This window comes from Acipenser ruthenus, chromosome 13 (assembly GCF_902713425.1).
Source record: "Acipenser ruthenus chromosome 13, fAciRut3.2 maternal haplotype, whole genome shotgun sequence".
Lineage (NCBI taxonomy): Eukaryota > Metazoa > Chordata > Actinopteri > Acipenseriformes > Acipenseridae > Acipenser > Acipenser ruthenus.
In genome coordinates, this window is record NC_081201.1 from 5,811,975 (window position 1) to 5,828,520 (window position 16,546).

The window sequence follows — 16,546 nt, forward strand, 5'->3', positions numbered from 1 at the left end:
ATCTGCAGACCTGCACCCGCATTCTCTTGTGAGATGGTGTATAACTCTTATTACACACTTGGTGTGTGCTTGACATTAATTAATATTTGGAGTGCATATTACAGGTTCATTGACTCTGCATTTGACATGAAGAGAAACAAAGACTAATAATAAATATTATCTCATTTCACTGACACACAAGACAGGAACAAAAAGAGCAAAGGCAGCATTAAAATCAGAGCATTATACTACTGTATTCAGATTGGCATCTTTATTTAGGTGTTCAAATTAAGATGTCAGATAAACAAGCCTACACCTCCCCGAGTAACCGAATCAGGACACACAAGCAGTTTGTGGCAGTGACAAGTCATTTCTCTACTTTGTAGCACGTAAAACGCTATTCATATTTTAAAAACTAATTACTGAAAATAATTAAGCAGGAGTCTTCATCAACACTGCGTACACACACATTGTGCAGTTTTGAAACATATTGGTGATGTACCATTGTTTTTTAAAAAATACTTAAATTCTATGTGACATCTTTAGGCGTGTTACACATACAGCATGCAACTAGCTTCATACTGAATCAAGTGAGTGAGACCTTAACGTTTTAAAAAGCCCACTTTCTGCTGATACATACAAAAAAAGCACGTAACCTATCAATAGGCATAATTACACTGTGTTTTGTTGTTCAAACAAATCTTTAATTCAGTAAACAAAAACAAAAGAAAAATGGTTTTACCATTTATTAATCATTGCAAAATAGAATCTCAAAAAAGGTGAAAAGTGGAAACGCCCACTTTATATTTTATATTCGCTGGAATATTCACTTAGAAGCAAGACCAGCTCATTAATTATAATAAGGGGCTGGACATCACACTGGGGATTGTATAAAGACTTTATCAGCCGCACCCATCAATATTCATTATTAATGAACTAACAGAACATCTGGATTATTCGGAATGCAAAACCACATGAAGTCCGCCCAGTGTTTCTCAAAGCATTCAAAATAAATGGCATTGAAGGTTCAGTTCAATACTTTTTAAAATACATTCACGTAGCTGCTGTTATTGCTAAAACAATACTTTCCAAAATGGAACACTACATACAGAGCTCAACACCATGCAAATACCCAAGGTACTGCAATTCCAGCTTGGGAAGGGAATCCTTTTGTACAGAAAGTCTATTTCCATATTAGGTGAGCCTTTACAAGGGTGATGGTAGATGCTACTCTACGCTGTGCATTTTGCTATTCGCAAGACAGATCTTGATTTGCATGAAGGTGTAGCCCGTTTTAGTGTCTACACTGTATGTGACTAGACCTACACACATCCCCTGTTCTTGGAAAGCAGCAGGGGAGTGTTTCACATAGTACTTGGCATCACATTTGGCAGCATGTACACTAAATGCAATAAGGCAGCTCGCAATATTGCAGCTCTAGTCTTGTGCTTTTATAGCTCTCTCCGAGGAATGATCCATGATCCAGCGACACACAGAACCCAGAGCCAGAGACGCACGCGGTGATGGAGAGAGGCACCTGCAAGGAAACAAAATCAGCAGCAATGAACAGGGACGGCATTGTGATGAGCCTTAAACCTGAATAGGACTTTCCATTCAACAAGGCTTTCCATTGGGAATCAGTGTGAGAGTCTGTATGTAATAGAACAAGCTATTCCAATTAATCCTATTGAATTCTCTCATTTTAAACTTAACAGTTTGGTAAATGGTTGTAGTTATTATTTTCACAGGTTTTGGTTAGTTCTGTCTTGTTTTTTTAATGCTGGGGTCAATGTAAATTAAGAAGTAGATAAACTATTCTTTCTTTTGGTGTTTTGGCATGGTAGGCACCAAGCTGTGTGTAGAGATGCTCAGTAGATCGTTATTGCTGTGTTACCCGTTTGACAGTGTGGGCAATAATCCTTACACTATCAGTGCACTAGAGCGGACATTTTGAAAAGAGCTTTGAAACAGATTTTAAGTTAGAAGTGTAAAAAGTTGTCAGGATGTTCACAATGAAAATAAATAACAGGTACGTTATTCAAACAGTTGCAGCAACACATGAGGACGCGCAGGCTTTGCTTATAAGAGGAGAGTAGGAGGGAGCAAACGCTTCATTCCCTAAATGAGAAGTGGGTAAACTCAGTTTTCCCACGTTTCCCCTCACCTACAACCCTGGTGCCCACTGTAAGTGGCGGCGAGACACATGCTTACCCATGTTGACTGTGGAGCTGCCCGAGCTGCCCCAGCTGGCATTGCTCTCCCGGAGGCCATCGAGTGAGGCCTGCAGGCTCTGGATCTGCTCCCAGCTGAGCTCCCCTATCTGCAGGGGGGTCACCGCCGCAGCATTCTCAGGGCCCAGGCTCTGGACCTGCTCCACAGAGAACTCCTGCACTCACAACACATAGGCACATTGTAGAGAGCTCACAGGGGAAGTCACTTCACCATTAAAATCCTAAACAATTCCTTTGCTGAATGATCATTATTGGCACTTACTTTAAAGTTCTCAGGGGGAATGGCTGCTATGGCCTGGGGTTGAAAGTATGGCATCAGATCCTTGCTGACTGCCTTCAGCTCCTCTTTGCTCAAGCCAGCTGGACAAAGCAAATGATGTTTACATGTTTAATGCATGCACAACAAAATGCATATATATATATATATATATATATATATATGTGTGTGTGTGAGAGAGAGAGACACACATTAGAATGATCACCATGTGGAAATGTAGATTTGCTCGTAGCCTACCTGCGACGGTGCCCACCTCCTGCAGCACCGAGCTGTTCCAGTTTCCCACTTCCCCGAACAAGCTCTCTGCTTTCTTCTTGAGCTCCTGCAGCACGTCCGCTGGGCAGGGCAGAGTGCCGATCCGGGCAGCCGTGGCACTGCGAAGCAAACCAGACACACCTCTCACTACACAGCGCATACACAGTGTGTCTGGACTAGCTGCAGAGCAATGCTTCAAGTACAGCCCAAGGCGGCTAGAGCCTAGACTCACCTGTAAGCGGCAGAACTGATCAGCTGGATCTGGCTGGGGTCCACTCCACACAGAATGATGCCAAGGCCGGCCAGGTCCGAGCCCTTCAAAGCCCCCAGGGACAGTCCCGAGACCTCCAGGAACCTGGTCAGCAGGCTGTTCATCTGGAAAGAAATGGAGTGCCTGTCAATGCCAACCTAACCAAGGACAGGACAGCAACACCTCTTCCTTTGAAAGTCATAAAGATTTAACAGACAATACTCGTTTAGAAGCCTTTCTTTCAGTAAAATTGGCCACTGAAAAATGTAGTCATTGCCCTGAAATTTACTCAGCAGTCTCTGCAATTATATCAGGTTTATAGCTTCAGAAATTCACATTAAAAGTAGGTTACAACAATGTTAGTTGTGATACAAACCTGTACAAATCATATATCAAATCTGGCCTCCACATTCTGTTACACTTGGACGTGTTTTGAGCCCTGAGACATGTACATTCTACTTATATACAGTAATCATCTCCAAATCGGCAAAGTCTTAACACTTCCTTCCTTCTATTTTCCACTCCCTAATTTTGACCATAAAAGCCAGGCAGTGTCAATGAACAGATGACCAGGTAAAGAGCATTATTTAATATACTATTTTCTTACTGGATGCCGAATGCATCCCTCGTGGATGTGTGAGCCTCACCTGTCCTGCTGTCCATGTGCTCTGCTGGCTCAGTGCGGTCACAGTGTCTATGGAGCTCAGATTGAGCTCTTTGATTTCACTCTCAGTCAGCGCCAGTCCTATTGCTCCGAGGGAGATCACATGGTAGCTCTTCCAGCTTGAAAGTGGACCCCAGACCTGAGGTGACAGAAACACAAGTCGCCCATGACAGCAATGCCAATCCACTAAACCCTAATCACCAGTGTCAGAACAGGAATCTGATGGACCCCACTGTTTCAAAAATAAAAATTCATTTCAATAGTACTACTGTTCTAGTACTATGGTCAAGTGTCAAACCTGTGTAAAGGGTTTCAACAGAAGTAAAAGAAAAAAAAAAAATGAAATATTGAAAGTAAATGTGTGCAAAATCTGTCCTGTCGTTTTTTATTACCCGTTTGGCCTTGTTCTTGAGGGCTCTGAGCTGAGACATGTTGTATCCCTCCACTGACCCCAGCAGCTCCACTGTCCTGGTGAAGGTGTCATCAGACATGCACTGTAGCTCCGGCGCTGACCAATACAAGTTTGCCTCTGACAGCTTCCTGATGTCGTCAGCAGTGGGAGCTCTAACTGCATCACAATCTGCAGAGAGAAGAGCAAGGCTGCTGAGAAAACACCAGACTACAGGAGGGCACAGCGCCTCCGATTAATCTACCTTATAAAAAGTTAGTTCCTGTGGTGTATGACCAAAACCCATGACTGGAGACTGACCCCTCTTGGTTAACTTTTAGGCTTGTGGTGATCCACATTTGTACTTTGCTTTCACCAGGATACAATTCCAGGTAGGTTCCTTCTCTCCGCCTCTCTCCTTGTGCACACACACACAAACCACAGAATCAGCCAGCCTGACTAGCAGAGCAGTGTCGAGTTTCGGCTCTGCAAATCAAATGTTATCACCCTGGCTGCCTGCTCTCTGCCTGTTTCACATGTGTGTGCATCCTTGATATTTCAGGTTGTTCTGTATTTGTATGTCCAAATGTGCACGACAGAGTGTCAGGGATCTATTCCAGCACAGATTAAAAAAAAAAAAAGTCTGAAAGTCAACATTTTAAGTTTAGTTTTTTTTTTTTAAATGTAGATGAGAAATTAATACATTAAATAATAGAAATATCATTAAATAAATAGTAAGTAGAGCTTTGTATATTTAAGGATGTGTGTACGCAAAGAAGTTTGTATAGGTATAAATATGTGAATGTATTATTTCTACGTAAAGATGAAATAACTGGCTATTCTGTTCAGGTTTAGTTATCCTCATTTTTGGGTGTTACATCACTGGAGAGAACTTTACTACATCCTTCCGTCCCACCCACCAGGTGTGTTGAACCTTTTAAGGAAAGTGAACGTTTTGGCACCCCTTTAGCGTCACTTTATATCTTGAAACCTGTTTGTCGGAGCAACGTGAGAAACAAAGAGCCTTTTCACTAGTGCTATCACTGAGCTGTTGGAGTTCAGAACGCGTGGGGGGTTCTCACACAGCGTTGAATGTCTACGGAAACTTGTGATTGAGAGTTTAGACATTCTTCAGTTTGGTCTACAACATTTAATCATTCATGGTACATTTACACGGTTACTCTGAAGCAGTTTTGTAATGAGACTATTCTGAGTGGTGTTTTTTATTGCACAGGTAGGTCTCTAGGATTGTACTCTTTGTGAGTTTGGCAAATCAGTAAGCATCAAGGTGTGTTGTAGTTTACTGTAGTTAAACCACATAAAGTAACCATGAAAGCCATAATTGAAGATAACTGCTCCAGGCTGGGGCCTCTCTCTCACCTGGCCCTTTGTCCACGGCCTGGTCTCTCACTCCGGAGCCTCGCACAGCATCGAAAAGCGCAGAGAGGAACTCCTCCGGGAGAGAGCCTCCCGCTACCTTCACTGCCAGTGGCAGCAACTCATCAGGGAACTGAGGAAGAGAGAGACGGACACCTCGTCAGGGAACTGAGGAAGGGTGAGATGGGCATCTCGTCAAAGAACTGAGGAACAGACGGACACCTCATCAAAAAACTGAGGAAGAGAGAGACGGACACCTCATCAGGGAACTGAGGAAGGGTGAGACGGGCATCTCGTCAAAGAACTGAGGAACAGACGGACACCTCATCAAAAAACTGAGGAAGAGAGAGACGGACACCTCGTCAAAGGACTGAGGAAGGGAGAGATGGACACCTCGTCAAAGGACTGAGGAACAGACGGACACCTCATCAAAAAACTGAGGAAGAGAGAGACGGACACCTCATCAGGGAACTGAGGAAGGGTGAGATGGGCATCTCGTCAAAGAACTGAGGAACAGACGGACACCTCATCAAAAAACTGAGGAAGAGAGAGACGGACACCTCGTCAAAGGACTGAGGAAGGGAGAGATGGACACCTCGTCAAAGGACTGAGGAAGGGAGAGACGGGCATCTCGTCAAAGAACTGAGAAAGAGAGAGACGGAGCGATCAGGGACTGGGATACCTAAAACTATGCCTAAGCGATGACCCAGCCCCCCCCCCCCCCCAATTTAAGAAGAAGCAATGGAATTAGAAATACCTTGTTTGCTATTACTGTAATTTCATCTTTGGATAAAAGAGTTACTAGGGGTCCTAAATCCTGAGTCAGCTCTGCAGTCCAGTAAGTGCAGTTTCTGCAAAAGTACGTCAACAGAAAGTATGTTAGTAACATACAGTATATCCTCAAAATGCAAAATTAGAGCAATCACTGTCATTATAGAAGTCATGGAACTAGTGGATCCTATTAGCAGCAATTACACTTCTAATATCGCAGAGAATGTAGATCTCACACTCAGAATGTCAATGACAACGCATTCTAAATGTTTAAACCACAGCAGGTTCCATTAAAAAAAAATGTAAGCACGTAACTCTCAGCTTTTCATTTAGATTTAATGGCTTATAATATGTTTGTAAGTGTTCAGTGGCTACCACTAATCAAGTTGAGTATGTCTCTTACCACTCTTTGTATGACAGACTGACACAGCAAAGATTGTGCGAGAAATAAACATATACAAATCTGACGTTCCAGACATGAATGAAGACGTTAAACTACCCATATAGTTCTGCTAGTTTGCTTTTGACAGCAGCTTTCTGTTCCTGACTGAGATCCCGGCAGGTCTTGAACTGTCTGAGGGTGGCAGTCAGGGCCGTCTGGGATATTTTGGTCCGGATGGTTTCGGGAGGCAGGTGGCAGATGAGCCGGCCAAGCATGTCCACATCATACTCATCTTGGATTCCATCAGTCTGTAACACACTTAGGGAGTTAGCACAGTGAACATGCTACTGAGGAGGACTGTGTAGGTAGCTTTTACCAAACTGCATGCCAAGTACATGCAAACAATATTGATATTTTATATAACTATTATTATATCTGGTATTTACAGTGCAGCTCCTGGGTAGCTAATGTAAGTGTTGTTTTGAAGTGCGCCTGAAAGCAGTTTGGACCCTGCTTGGGGTTTAATGTGTGGCTTGAGATCTGAAGACAGAGCAATGGGCAAACTTACCAAACACTGCAGCACCTTCTTAATGATGGCTTCCTGTTTCTCAGTGTAGAGAACCAGGAGATCCAAGTGGATCCTTCCCAGGCTCACCAAGAATGACTTACATGACGAAGAGGGCATGTTGTCTACATACGCCACACTGCAAAGTGTTCAAACAGGAATACCACATTTTTAATTATAATAAAACTTATTCCAACAATAATTGGGCAAAGCAGTTGTATTAATTAACAAACAGTCTCAAAGTTGTGTTAAAACTATAAATAACAGCTGGGTAATTTGTACTTTAAATTTACAATCTGGATGATATTTCAAAGGTTGCAATATTTTAATGAAGTAAGCCATTAAAACGTTCTCCGTATTCAAAACGTAAAACAGATTTATAATGTAAATATTTATTGATTCTTTTTTTTAAAGCTTTAAAACTAGCCTTCATTGGCCTGTGATCGTAAATCGTAAAAAGTTGAAAACAAAAAATTGAATAATATCGTATACCAAAATACAAGATCACTGGGCACAGCGATGCTCCAAACCTGAAGTGCTAAAGCGTGTCGAGTTTCAGCTGACTAGAGCCTGTACTTACGGAAGCACGGATAATAGAATGGGTGGAATCGACGTGTTTGTCGTATTTAACACTTCCCAGTATTTCCAGGCAAGGCAGTTCATCTGAAAGAGCAAGCACAGCAGCAGGGTTAGTCACAGTCATCTGTGCAGCACAGTTCTCACATGTTATACAGTGAGCCCCCACCTCTTTACCTGGAACGGAGAGAGCAGGTGGAAGTTCTTTTCAAAGAGGGTGAAGTTGGTCGTGAAGGCCTTACTGTCCATCTCATGAATCTGATCACAGGAAATCCCTTTAATAAGCTGCCCTGTACTGAGAAATACAAGCCAGAACTGTATTTACTGTAACTGATCTGTGCTCTCACAGATAAACATTACTGCAGTTTTAATAATTCATTATTTTAGATACAGCAACTTTATAATGCCACACAAAGTCATGCAAAAGTATTTCTGACTGCAATACAAGTGCAAATACATACTGATGCACTATATTCCTTATGGGTTCTTTATTTGACCACAGAGGAGATGATACATAAAGCAATATACTGTATAGTTGTGACTACATTACCATCAGGTCCCATTGTGGATATCAGTTTCATTAGATCGTCTGAGAACAGATTTCATATTACTGCTAGAAATTGCCTTCAAGCACAGAATCAGAATTTAAACTGACACAAAGATGATGTCTATATTAAAATACATTAATAAGATATATTAAGAAAATACATTAATAAGAACTAATAAATAAAAAGCACCAACCGATATTATATTATAATAATTCATAGCTGCACACCTTATGAGATCTGTTGTGGACATCCTCTTAGACAGGGAATCATAGAGAAAAAAAGCCTGTAAAATAATAATAATAATAATAATAATAATAATAATAATAATAATAATAATAATAATAATAATGATTTACAAAGGGGCATCTACTGATTGAACATGATACTAAAATTAAACAACCACCTTTGGAAAATGAACTCAAAACAGTTGTCGCTGGCTGGCTCTCTCTTTCCCGATCCCTAAGTGTGGTTACCTGGCTTCGTGTGAGCTGCTTCTCCCCCACAGTGCTGGTCTCAATGCTCTGCAGCCCCAGCAGAGTGGACAGGGATACCTCCGCAAACAACACGCTGGGGATCTGCTTCATCACCATCCAGAGCTCCGGAGCTGTGATCATCTGAGTAAGAGAGTAACCCAACACCTCAGCACAGACATGAACTCCAACAAGCAACACAGAACGATCCGACAGGAAAAGCTTACATTGCCAGCTGCTTATTTATCTATTATGGCCTTGCCCCTTGGCTCAATCCCCCTTTCCGCTGTTGTAGCTGAACCTCAAAGAGCGTGCCCTGAGCTACGCTATCGGTACACAATACGAGTGTGCTGTACCTGGCTGACAATGGCATGCTGCTGCGCAGGGTTGAGGTCAGAGGCGTACTGCGACAGCGTGCTCTCCAGGGCCTTGCCGAGCTCCTCCGTGCTGACGCTGTAGAAGAGGTTTGTGTCCACCCCCGAAATCAGGGAACCCAGCTGGCTGATGTTGCTGAACGACAGAACCTGAGAGGCAGAACAAACTCCCTTAAACAGCTCTAACAAATTCTAAAATCTTCATTAATTCCTATAATCCCAGGTGCAGAACCGACCCAGGGTCAATTACAATTGTAATTGTGCAATTCATAATTAATTACAATGTAATTGTAATTGATCATTGGCACACCGGTGTTATTGTAATTATACCACACAATTGATTGATTACAGTTCAATTAAACATGTATTGTAATTCGATCATTATTGTCATTACTGCTTTTTAATGTGTGGTGCTGTTTATGTAACTTTTTAGTGCAATCGAAATTATAATCTCGATTACTGCAGCATTACTGTAACTGAACAAAATAACTGAACTGTAATTGTAATGTCCGCAAAGAACTGTGTTGGAATTGCAATTAGAATTCAGATTGACCCCGGATCTGGTGCAGAGCAGCTCTCACCTTGCTGCTGCCCACGTACTTGTGCGCGAGGATGATGGTCTGGCTCCTTGTCCAGCCCAACACCTGCTGCAGCACGGCGATGGAGCCCTGCACAGCCTGGGGGGATAGTGACTCCAGCTGGCTGGGCGTGAGGCCGACCACCGCATCCGACACCGAGCCCAGCGTCTCGTTCAGCGTCTGGTTCTTCATCACGATATCCAGCAGCTGAGACTTCAGCTGCAGCCAGGAGGAGAAGGACATGTCAACCACACGAGGCTGCGGCTGCATGCCTATCCTCGCAGCACCGTCTCACCGCAGCTCCCCAGCAAAAGCCTCATCACTAAGCACCTCTGCGGCACTTTTATTTGAATCTGAGCAGTGGAGTCCCATCTATAAACCAGAGTCCCAGGCTGGTACCATCAATATGTGTCAACGTGGATTGAATCCCAGAACACACGCACAGGTATCAAAATCAAAAGCACGCGGCTCTCAATATGCAGCTATGGCCAAAAGTTTTGCATCACCTAGAGACAATTAAAAAAATAAAAATAAAAAACAAAAATAATAATATAAAAATCGAGGAAACTACAAAATGATATCGCAAAAGTCTACAGGAAGCCAAATTAGTAGTACAGTATTTGAAGATTTTGAAATGTTCCGTTTTTGTCAGTTTTTCGTTAAGTAATGTATAGGGAAAACTACAAAGCGGTATGTAATTCAATATGTTAACGTTTCATTCAACTTTATGAAGCAAAATTAGTTAATTCTATAGGGTGATGCAAAACGTTTGGCCATAGCTGTACAGTATATCCTGCAATAATTCAGTATGGGGGATCCTCTATTGCAAGTACAGCGCTATACCAATGCAGTCAAAAGTTTCACTGCGGTTGCAGGTTCACACTGTATCTAGGACCCTCACCTTCTGCACATCCGATTGGCTGCCACGGAGCTGGTTGCACTTGATGAGCTGGTGGAGCAGATTACGGGCATCACTGGCACCCAGCTGGTGCACGTTGTTATAGAAACAGACCAGGAGGCCGAGCCTAAGAAAGAAGGCATAAGAGGACTGTGAATGCCAACTCATTGCCGCTAAAGCAAATGTCACATTAACATGGGCAGGTCCCTCAATGGCAGAGCACAATGCCACTGAGACACAGCAGCCTTCTCACTTACAGGCTGGTTCTGCAACCGCGGGTCAAAAACACTAAAACATTTTAATAGTAAACTATTTATATATTAAAAAAAACACATTAAATAGTAATTAATGTGGCATTTCTGGAATATCTGCTTTAGTTTTAAAATGTAAGATTTGGAAATAAAATCTCAAGAAGTTATTTACTACACTTTACAAAAATATATCGCATCCAACAAGTAATATTATGCAGGTTCGTAGATCCCCAATAGTTCATAAATCAAACGTGCTAGATGAACACTGTTAAGTACAGTATGGCAACTAACAATTCACTAAAATGCCAAATCTATTCAAAAATATAAAGTCATTTATTATATTCACAAAGTACAGGCCAAAAGCACTAGAGCAACGTTTGACAAGAAAATCCTCGGCTTTTGAAATAGCCATTGCCACGCTTCGTAATAAAGTGCCAGTTGTTTCAAAACGTGACAGGATTATATTCGCAATTGCAACAGGATGACAAATGCAGGACTGCAAAACAAGACGGTGCATGCGCTAAAACAGCTTGTAATTCAAGCCCCTCCCCACTCCCCTGCAATTGGCTGACCTGTAGACTATTGAGGTGTTCCCCATATCGAACCCAGAGCCGTTGATTCTTCCCAGGAAGGCTTTGGCTGTGGCATGCTTAATGTCGTACACCGAGTCCAGCTGTTTTGTGGCATTGTCATAGTTGATGAACATCCTTATCTGCAGGGCAGCAAGGAATGTTTTTTTAAATTTTAATTTACCACCTTTATGATGCTTACAATCATGATGAATCGTTCTTCATGCTCTCTATCTAGTATGGAATGCTGAAGATGCCTCTAATCAGCTAAATTCTTCATTCCACGACCTTTCAACTCCACCTGTTGATTTTCACCCAGTTTGGGTTACCACCCCAATAACATCATCATACAAAACCTAAATAAACTTGTTTTTTTTTTTGCTCTCTGGTAGTGTACACCTCAGTTGAAAGGTCACATTTACTGTTATAAAGATAAGCTCTGCAGAAAAGATGGTTCTGTAAAGAGCACTCCCTAACTGCAAGGGTTACCGGTCATCATCTGGTTTACCTCACTCAGAGGAATTGTCTTGATGTTGTACACTGGCAGATGAACAATGTATCTTCCCAGAAACCTCAGGCTCTCGGCTGTGACCCACGAATCAAATCCTTCTGCTAATTTCAGTGAGAAATTGAATTATTAGCAAATACTGTAAAGTCGTACATAGGCCTCAAATGAATCCTGATTAACTGCCTTATTCTACGGTATGTTTTCATTTCTGATACCAAGTTGCCATTTTGCCTTGTTAACCACATTTCCTGCTAGATGCTTTCTTCAGTCAGCATTATAAAATCTACTTGATTCAAAGGCATATATGTTTGTTGAGTGCGGCTAGGACAAGGACTGCTTAGATCCAGTTGGGATTTTAGACAACTGAGAAAATGTGGCAGATGGATAAGGTAAGACTTTGCTTTATTAAAGTAATCCCTCATGAAACAGTCAAGGATTTTTCCCTGCCCCCCAGTAAAATCTCTGCAAGCATACGGAAAATGAGTTACCATTTGACTTTGTCCATTTCTGCAGACCCAGAGTGATCCACTTGTAGATAGCTCTTTGCGTGCTGACTGAAAACTTGTCATAAAGGTCCTTAAAAATAGCCGTTCTTGGGGAAAGATGAAATACATCAGATTGTAGGTAAATAGGTCAAATAAAGGATTGCATGTTTGTAGTTAAAATGTACGTAAGGGTAACGAAGGGATTTAAGCAAACATTATTGAGTACACTGCTCAATACAGCTGTGTACACAGGGTGTAGGAAAGAGAAACTAAGCTTACAAAAAAAAAAAAAAGGTTTAGCTTCACACCCACGTTTAGGTAAGATAAATAAGATTGGCATTTGAGAAGTATTTCAAGATCCTCCATGTACACACACCATGCCCTCCCAGAGGTAACTAATTAATGCTTAATTTCTGCTAATAACTACATACATACAGGAGCTTCCTTACAATATTACAGGCAGGGAGAAACCAAAAGCCAGTTTAATAGATGAATCCCTATGCGTTCTCCATGCATTATGCTTACATGTTCCTGAAGGTGTCGTCCTGCAGATCCCGGGGCAGGTCTGTGATAAGCTCCTCGTGGACGAACTCCCCTGAGGACAACCTCATTGCCCTCCCCAGGAGCTCCACGCAGTCTGGGGCGTTCAGCTCTGACCAACACCTCTCCTTCGCAATCCAGAACAGGGACCTGTTCCCCCCAGGACTCTGCACGAGGGCGGCCATTATCAGGTCAAAATCAATATCCATCAGGGGTGTCTGCAAAACAGGATAAGTTACAGGGATTCGTTTTAATGATCGGATGAAGTTAATCAGGAAGTTACTTCAAGAGCTATGTTCTTTTCTATTCACGAATAATGATGTACCAGCTGATTACTGGCAGCACAAAGTACATTCATTGGAGTATTGGATGGTGTCCTGGGATTTCAAACCTGCTCTTTTCTTCCACTGAAGAGCAGTTTCATGGCCACCAGGAACTGCTGGCTGTCCAGCGTCAGGAGCTCAGATATAAGCTGTTTCGGCTCACTCATCAGTCTCGTCTGGTAGTCTCTCAAGATCGTCTGGGAAGGAGAGAATCCAAGTGAAAACATGGAAAGGAACCCAGCGAGTGCCGTGCTGGCAAGTTACCACAGACTGTCACATGTTCCCCAGTGTAGGAGCAGAATACAGAGACAACACCAGGTATTGCTACTCAAGCCTGTACAATGTATTCTTATACTGTAGACAGATTCAATTTTGCTGCTCCACTATGTGGGGACACTTAAGAATAGGCTTTACAATACGCTGTGCTGTTACTGCCCCGGCAGAACTGGCTGAGGCCCATTGTTGAACAGCTACTGTCAATTACAGGACATTTTACACACATGCAGAGGATGAACAAGGAAACCAGCTGGCTACAGTAAATACTGTGCAATGCAGAGTAACACTACATTGCCAAAGGTCTGTTGTCTGTTACCCTTCACCCATTTATGTTAATAAAACACTTGTTGAAAAAGTAATGCAAGTTATGAAGCACAGTTCAGCTGTACAGTACCTACCGTAATGCGTTCCACGTTCAGAGTGGAGTTCTTCAAAAACAGATACTTCAGGGCGTCAAGAGGGTTCCAGGCCTCTTGTTTACTACAAAAAATAAAACATGCTTCTTGAGGTCACAGTTAAAATGAGTGTGGTGGTGGTCATACACAATACTGCACAAGCAAGATTGGGGTTCCTTTTTAAAATCAATTCCCAGTTCCAATTCCAATTCCAATCCCTTACCTTGAAAAGAAGAATGCATCAACAAGAGCTATAAAAAAAACCAACAAAAATAAATTTAAAATAGATTTAAAAGGCACAAGTCAAATGATATTCGATAACCATTATACGTTTCCAGTACTTGCCTTGAAGGTATTTCCCAGCCAAGAACTCATCCTTAAGATGAAACAAGCACAATATATTTTAATGCAAGAATTACTAAATGTGTCAAATTTATAATTCACAGAAACAGGGCTATTGTCCCCATGTTAACCAGAAAGGGTCGATTTTACTAAATAGCAAAAAGAAAACCACATTCATAAGAAATAAGGGACAGATGACATTTCCCTGACCTGCACAAAGAGCATTGCAGCGAATGAGAAGCAGTACCTCAGAACATCCCAGAGAAACAAACACAAGCCCCCAAAACAAATAGGAATAAAAAAAAAGGACTGACCAGTGATTTTTTCAGCAAGGGGTGCAAATCTGAGAAAGTAAAAATAAAATGTAATTTGGCTCTCTTAATGCAAACAAGCACATTAACATTTCAAATGGCAAATTAGAGGAACAATTACTTCATGCTATTAACACTGTGGCTCCATGGTCCATGCCGGAACAGAAGGTACATGGAACTAAACAACCAGCTTCCTTCTACTGTTTCCATGAATGAATACCATATGGAGGTTATTCTTAACTCAGGTAAAGGGCAGGTTTTATTTGTTTCTCACCAGGATGGGATTTTTGCTCCACTGAAAGCTGCAGATGTCCCAGGATCAACAGCACAAGTGACAGAACCAGTTTTTCTGACATCTCCCCTCTCTTCTGGAACCTTTCTGTTTGAGGCTCAAAAAGAATCACGGTGATACAGTGGGAACGGAGAGAACACAATCCTTCAGGATTATTTCACTTGGATGTAGGACAACATTGTGTAATAGTTTGTTGTACGACTCCTATATAAAACTCTAAAGCATATAGCAATAGTAATAGGATATTGTATTACATATATGAACCCTACTGGAGTTCTAATTATTCAAGAGATGCGAAAAGTTTAATTTGCTTAACAGTTTGTTAATACAACAAAGCCTACATAAAAAGTTTAGGTTTTGTATACGTTACATGCATTATTAACATTCGACTTACAAGTTTTGTAACAATAACTGCAGGAAAGTTTTTTGAATAAACTTCTAAAGTTAGTATGGGCTAAAGGAACAATGCAACCACTATGTAGTCAGCTATGGCCAAGAGTGATGCGTCTCCCTATAGAATTAACTATTTTTGCTCCATAAAGTCAAATGAAATCTGCTGAATAATGTTACATTAACATATTGGATTACATACCGCTTTGTAGTTTTCAATATACCTAACTACAAACTGACAAATTGAAAAAAAGTGACATTGCGAAATCTAACATGAAATACTGTTATGGCTTCCGGTAGACTTTTGCAATATAATTTTGTAGTCTCTTTGATTTCATGATGCTAAATAAAATATCTAAATTATGTTAATATAGTTTTTATTGTGTCTCAATCCTAAAATATTATGATGATGAAAAACGTTTGGTTATAGCTGTATTAATTTATTAGAGGTTGATCCTTAAGCAGTCCAGGTTTTATGATACAACCTAACATAATTGTTTGTATTCATGGGAGGGTCACCTACACATGTCACATGTATTTAGTAATGATCAATAATCGCATAACAATTGTATGGCATTCCACAGACAACAAGTGTGTCGGCATTTGTAACAATCTCCAGTTTGCACAGTAATAAAATAATCAATTCATTTAATCTGATGCCGAATAAAACATCAGATTAATCAGATTTGTCTTTGTATAATAAAAGAAACAAATATACATGTCAAAACTTTAACACCACACTTAAAAAAGAAGACACAAAATCAAAATAAGAATGAAATAGTTCTGCCAGTCATGCAGAACTGAATTTTTTTTACTTTCTCTCAACACTCCACTGTGCGCAAAGGTAGCGAGTGGTGTAATTTACAAACCAAAAAACTGCGCAGTCAATAAATAAATAAATAAATAAATATATAGCACTGTCTGTACCAAATAAATGCAAAGTGTATTTACCTTTATCTGGCGTTCCTTTACTCGTGTTCCTTATTTAACAGAATTTGAAGCGTAGCACCATTTTTTCCCCCAGAAGAAACTATATTCTAGTCCTAATGAGGTCAGTGACGTCATTAACATATCAGGTGTAGTACCTGTGAGAAGAGAAACGCACCAAGAGAAACTCCCGCAACGAAGGTATCATGCGACTGAGATTTTAAACACCGCTGCTGTAATTAATGCAAACGCATTGTGTGTGTGTGTGTGTGTGTGTGTGAATATTTCTATTGCAATTATTTTTTTAGAAGTCTCAAACCACCATATTGGCACAATCGTCAATCTAAACTGTTC

The 16,546-nt window shown here is 41.2% G+C and overlaps 1 protein-coding gene and 1 long non-coding RNA gene across 2 annotated transcripts; both read right to left on the minus strand.

Moving 5' to 3' along the window:
* Window positions 1-303: 303 nt before the first annotated feature.
* Window positions 304-14,177, minus strand: LOC117418335 (otoancorin-like). The gene is made up of 25 exons (XM_059035527.1): window positions 14,154-14,177; window positions 13,934-14,015; window positions 13,328-13,456; window positions 12,922-13,154; window positions 12,400-12,503; window positions 11,912-12,015; window positions 11,407-11,546; window positions 10,587-10,710; window positions 9,689-9,904; window positions 9,090-9,257; window positions 8,737-8,877; window positions 8,491-8,546; window positions 7,893-8,010; window positions 7,720-7,802; window positions 7,143-7,278; window positions 6,692-6,882; window positions 6,179-6,272; window positions 5,425-5,554; window positions 4,049-4,236; window positions 3,640-3,795; window positions 2,975-3,117; window positions 2,725-2,861; window positions 2,473-2,570; window positions 2,191-2,365; window positions 304-1,516 (listed from the first exon to the last, which is right to left on the minus strand). The coding sequence occupies exons 3-25, from the start codon at window positions 13,424-13,426 to the stop codon at window positions 1,431-1,433; spliced, it is 3,120 nt and encodes a 1,039-aa protein (XP_058891510.1). The 5' UTR covers window positions 13,427-13,456; window positions 13,934-14,015; window positions 14,154-14,177; the 3' UTR covers window positions 304-1,430.
* Window positions 14,178-14,275: 98 nt separating this feature from the next.
* On the minus strand, window positions 14,276-16,335 carry LOC131740186 (uncharacterized). The gene is made up of 4 exons (XR_009330815.1): window positions 16,217-16,335; window positions 14,858-14,962; window positions 14,587-14,615; window positions 14,276-14,306 (listed from the first exon to the last, which is right to left on the minus strand). It is a non-coding gene; the product is annotated as an uncharacterized LOC131740186 (long non-coding RNA).
* Between the last annotated feature and the right edge of the window lie 211 nt (window positions 16,336-16,546).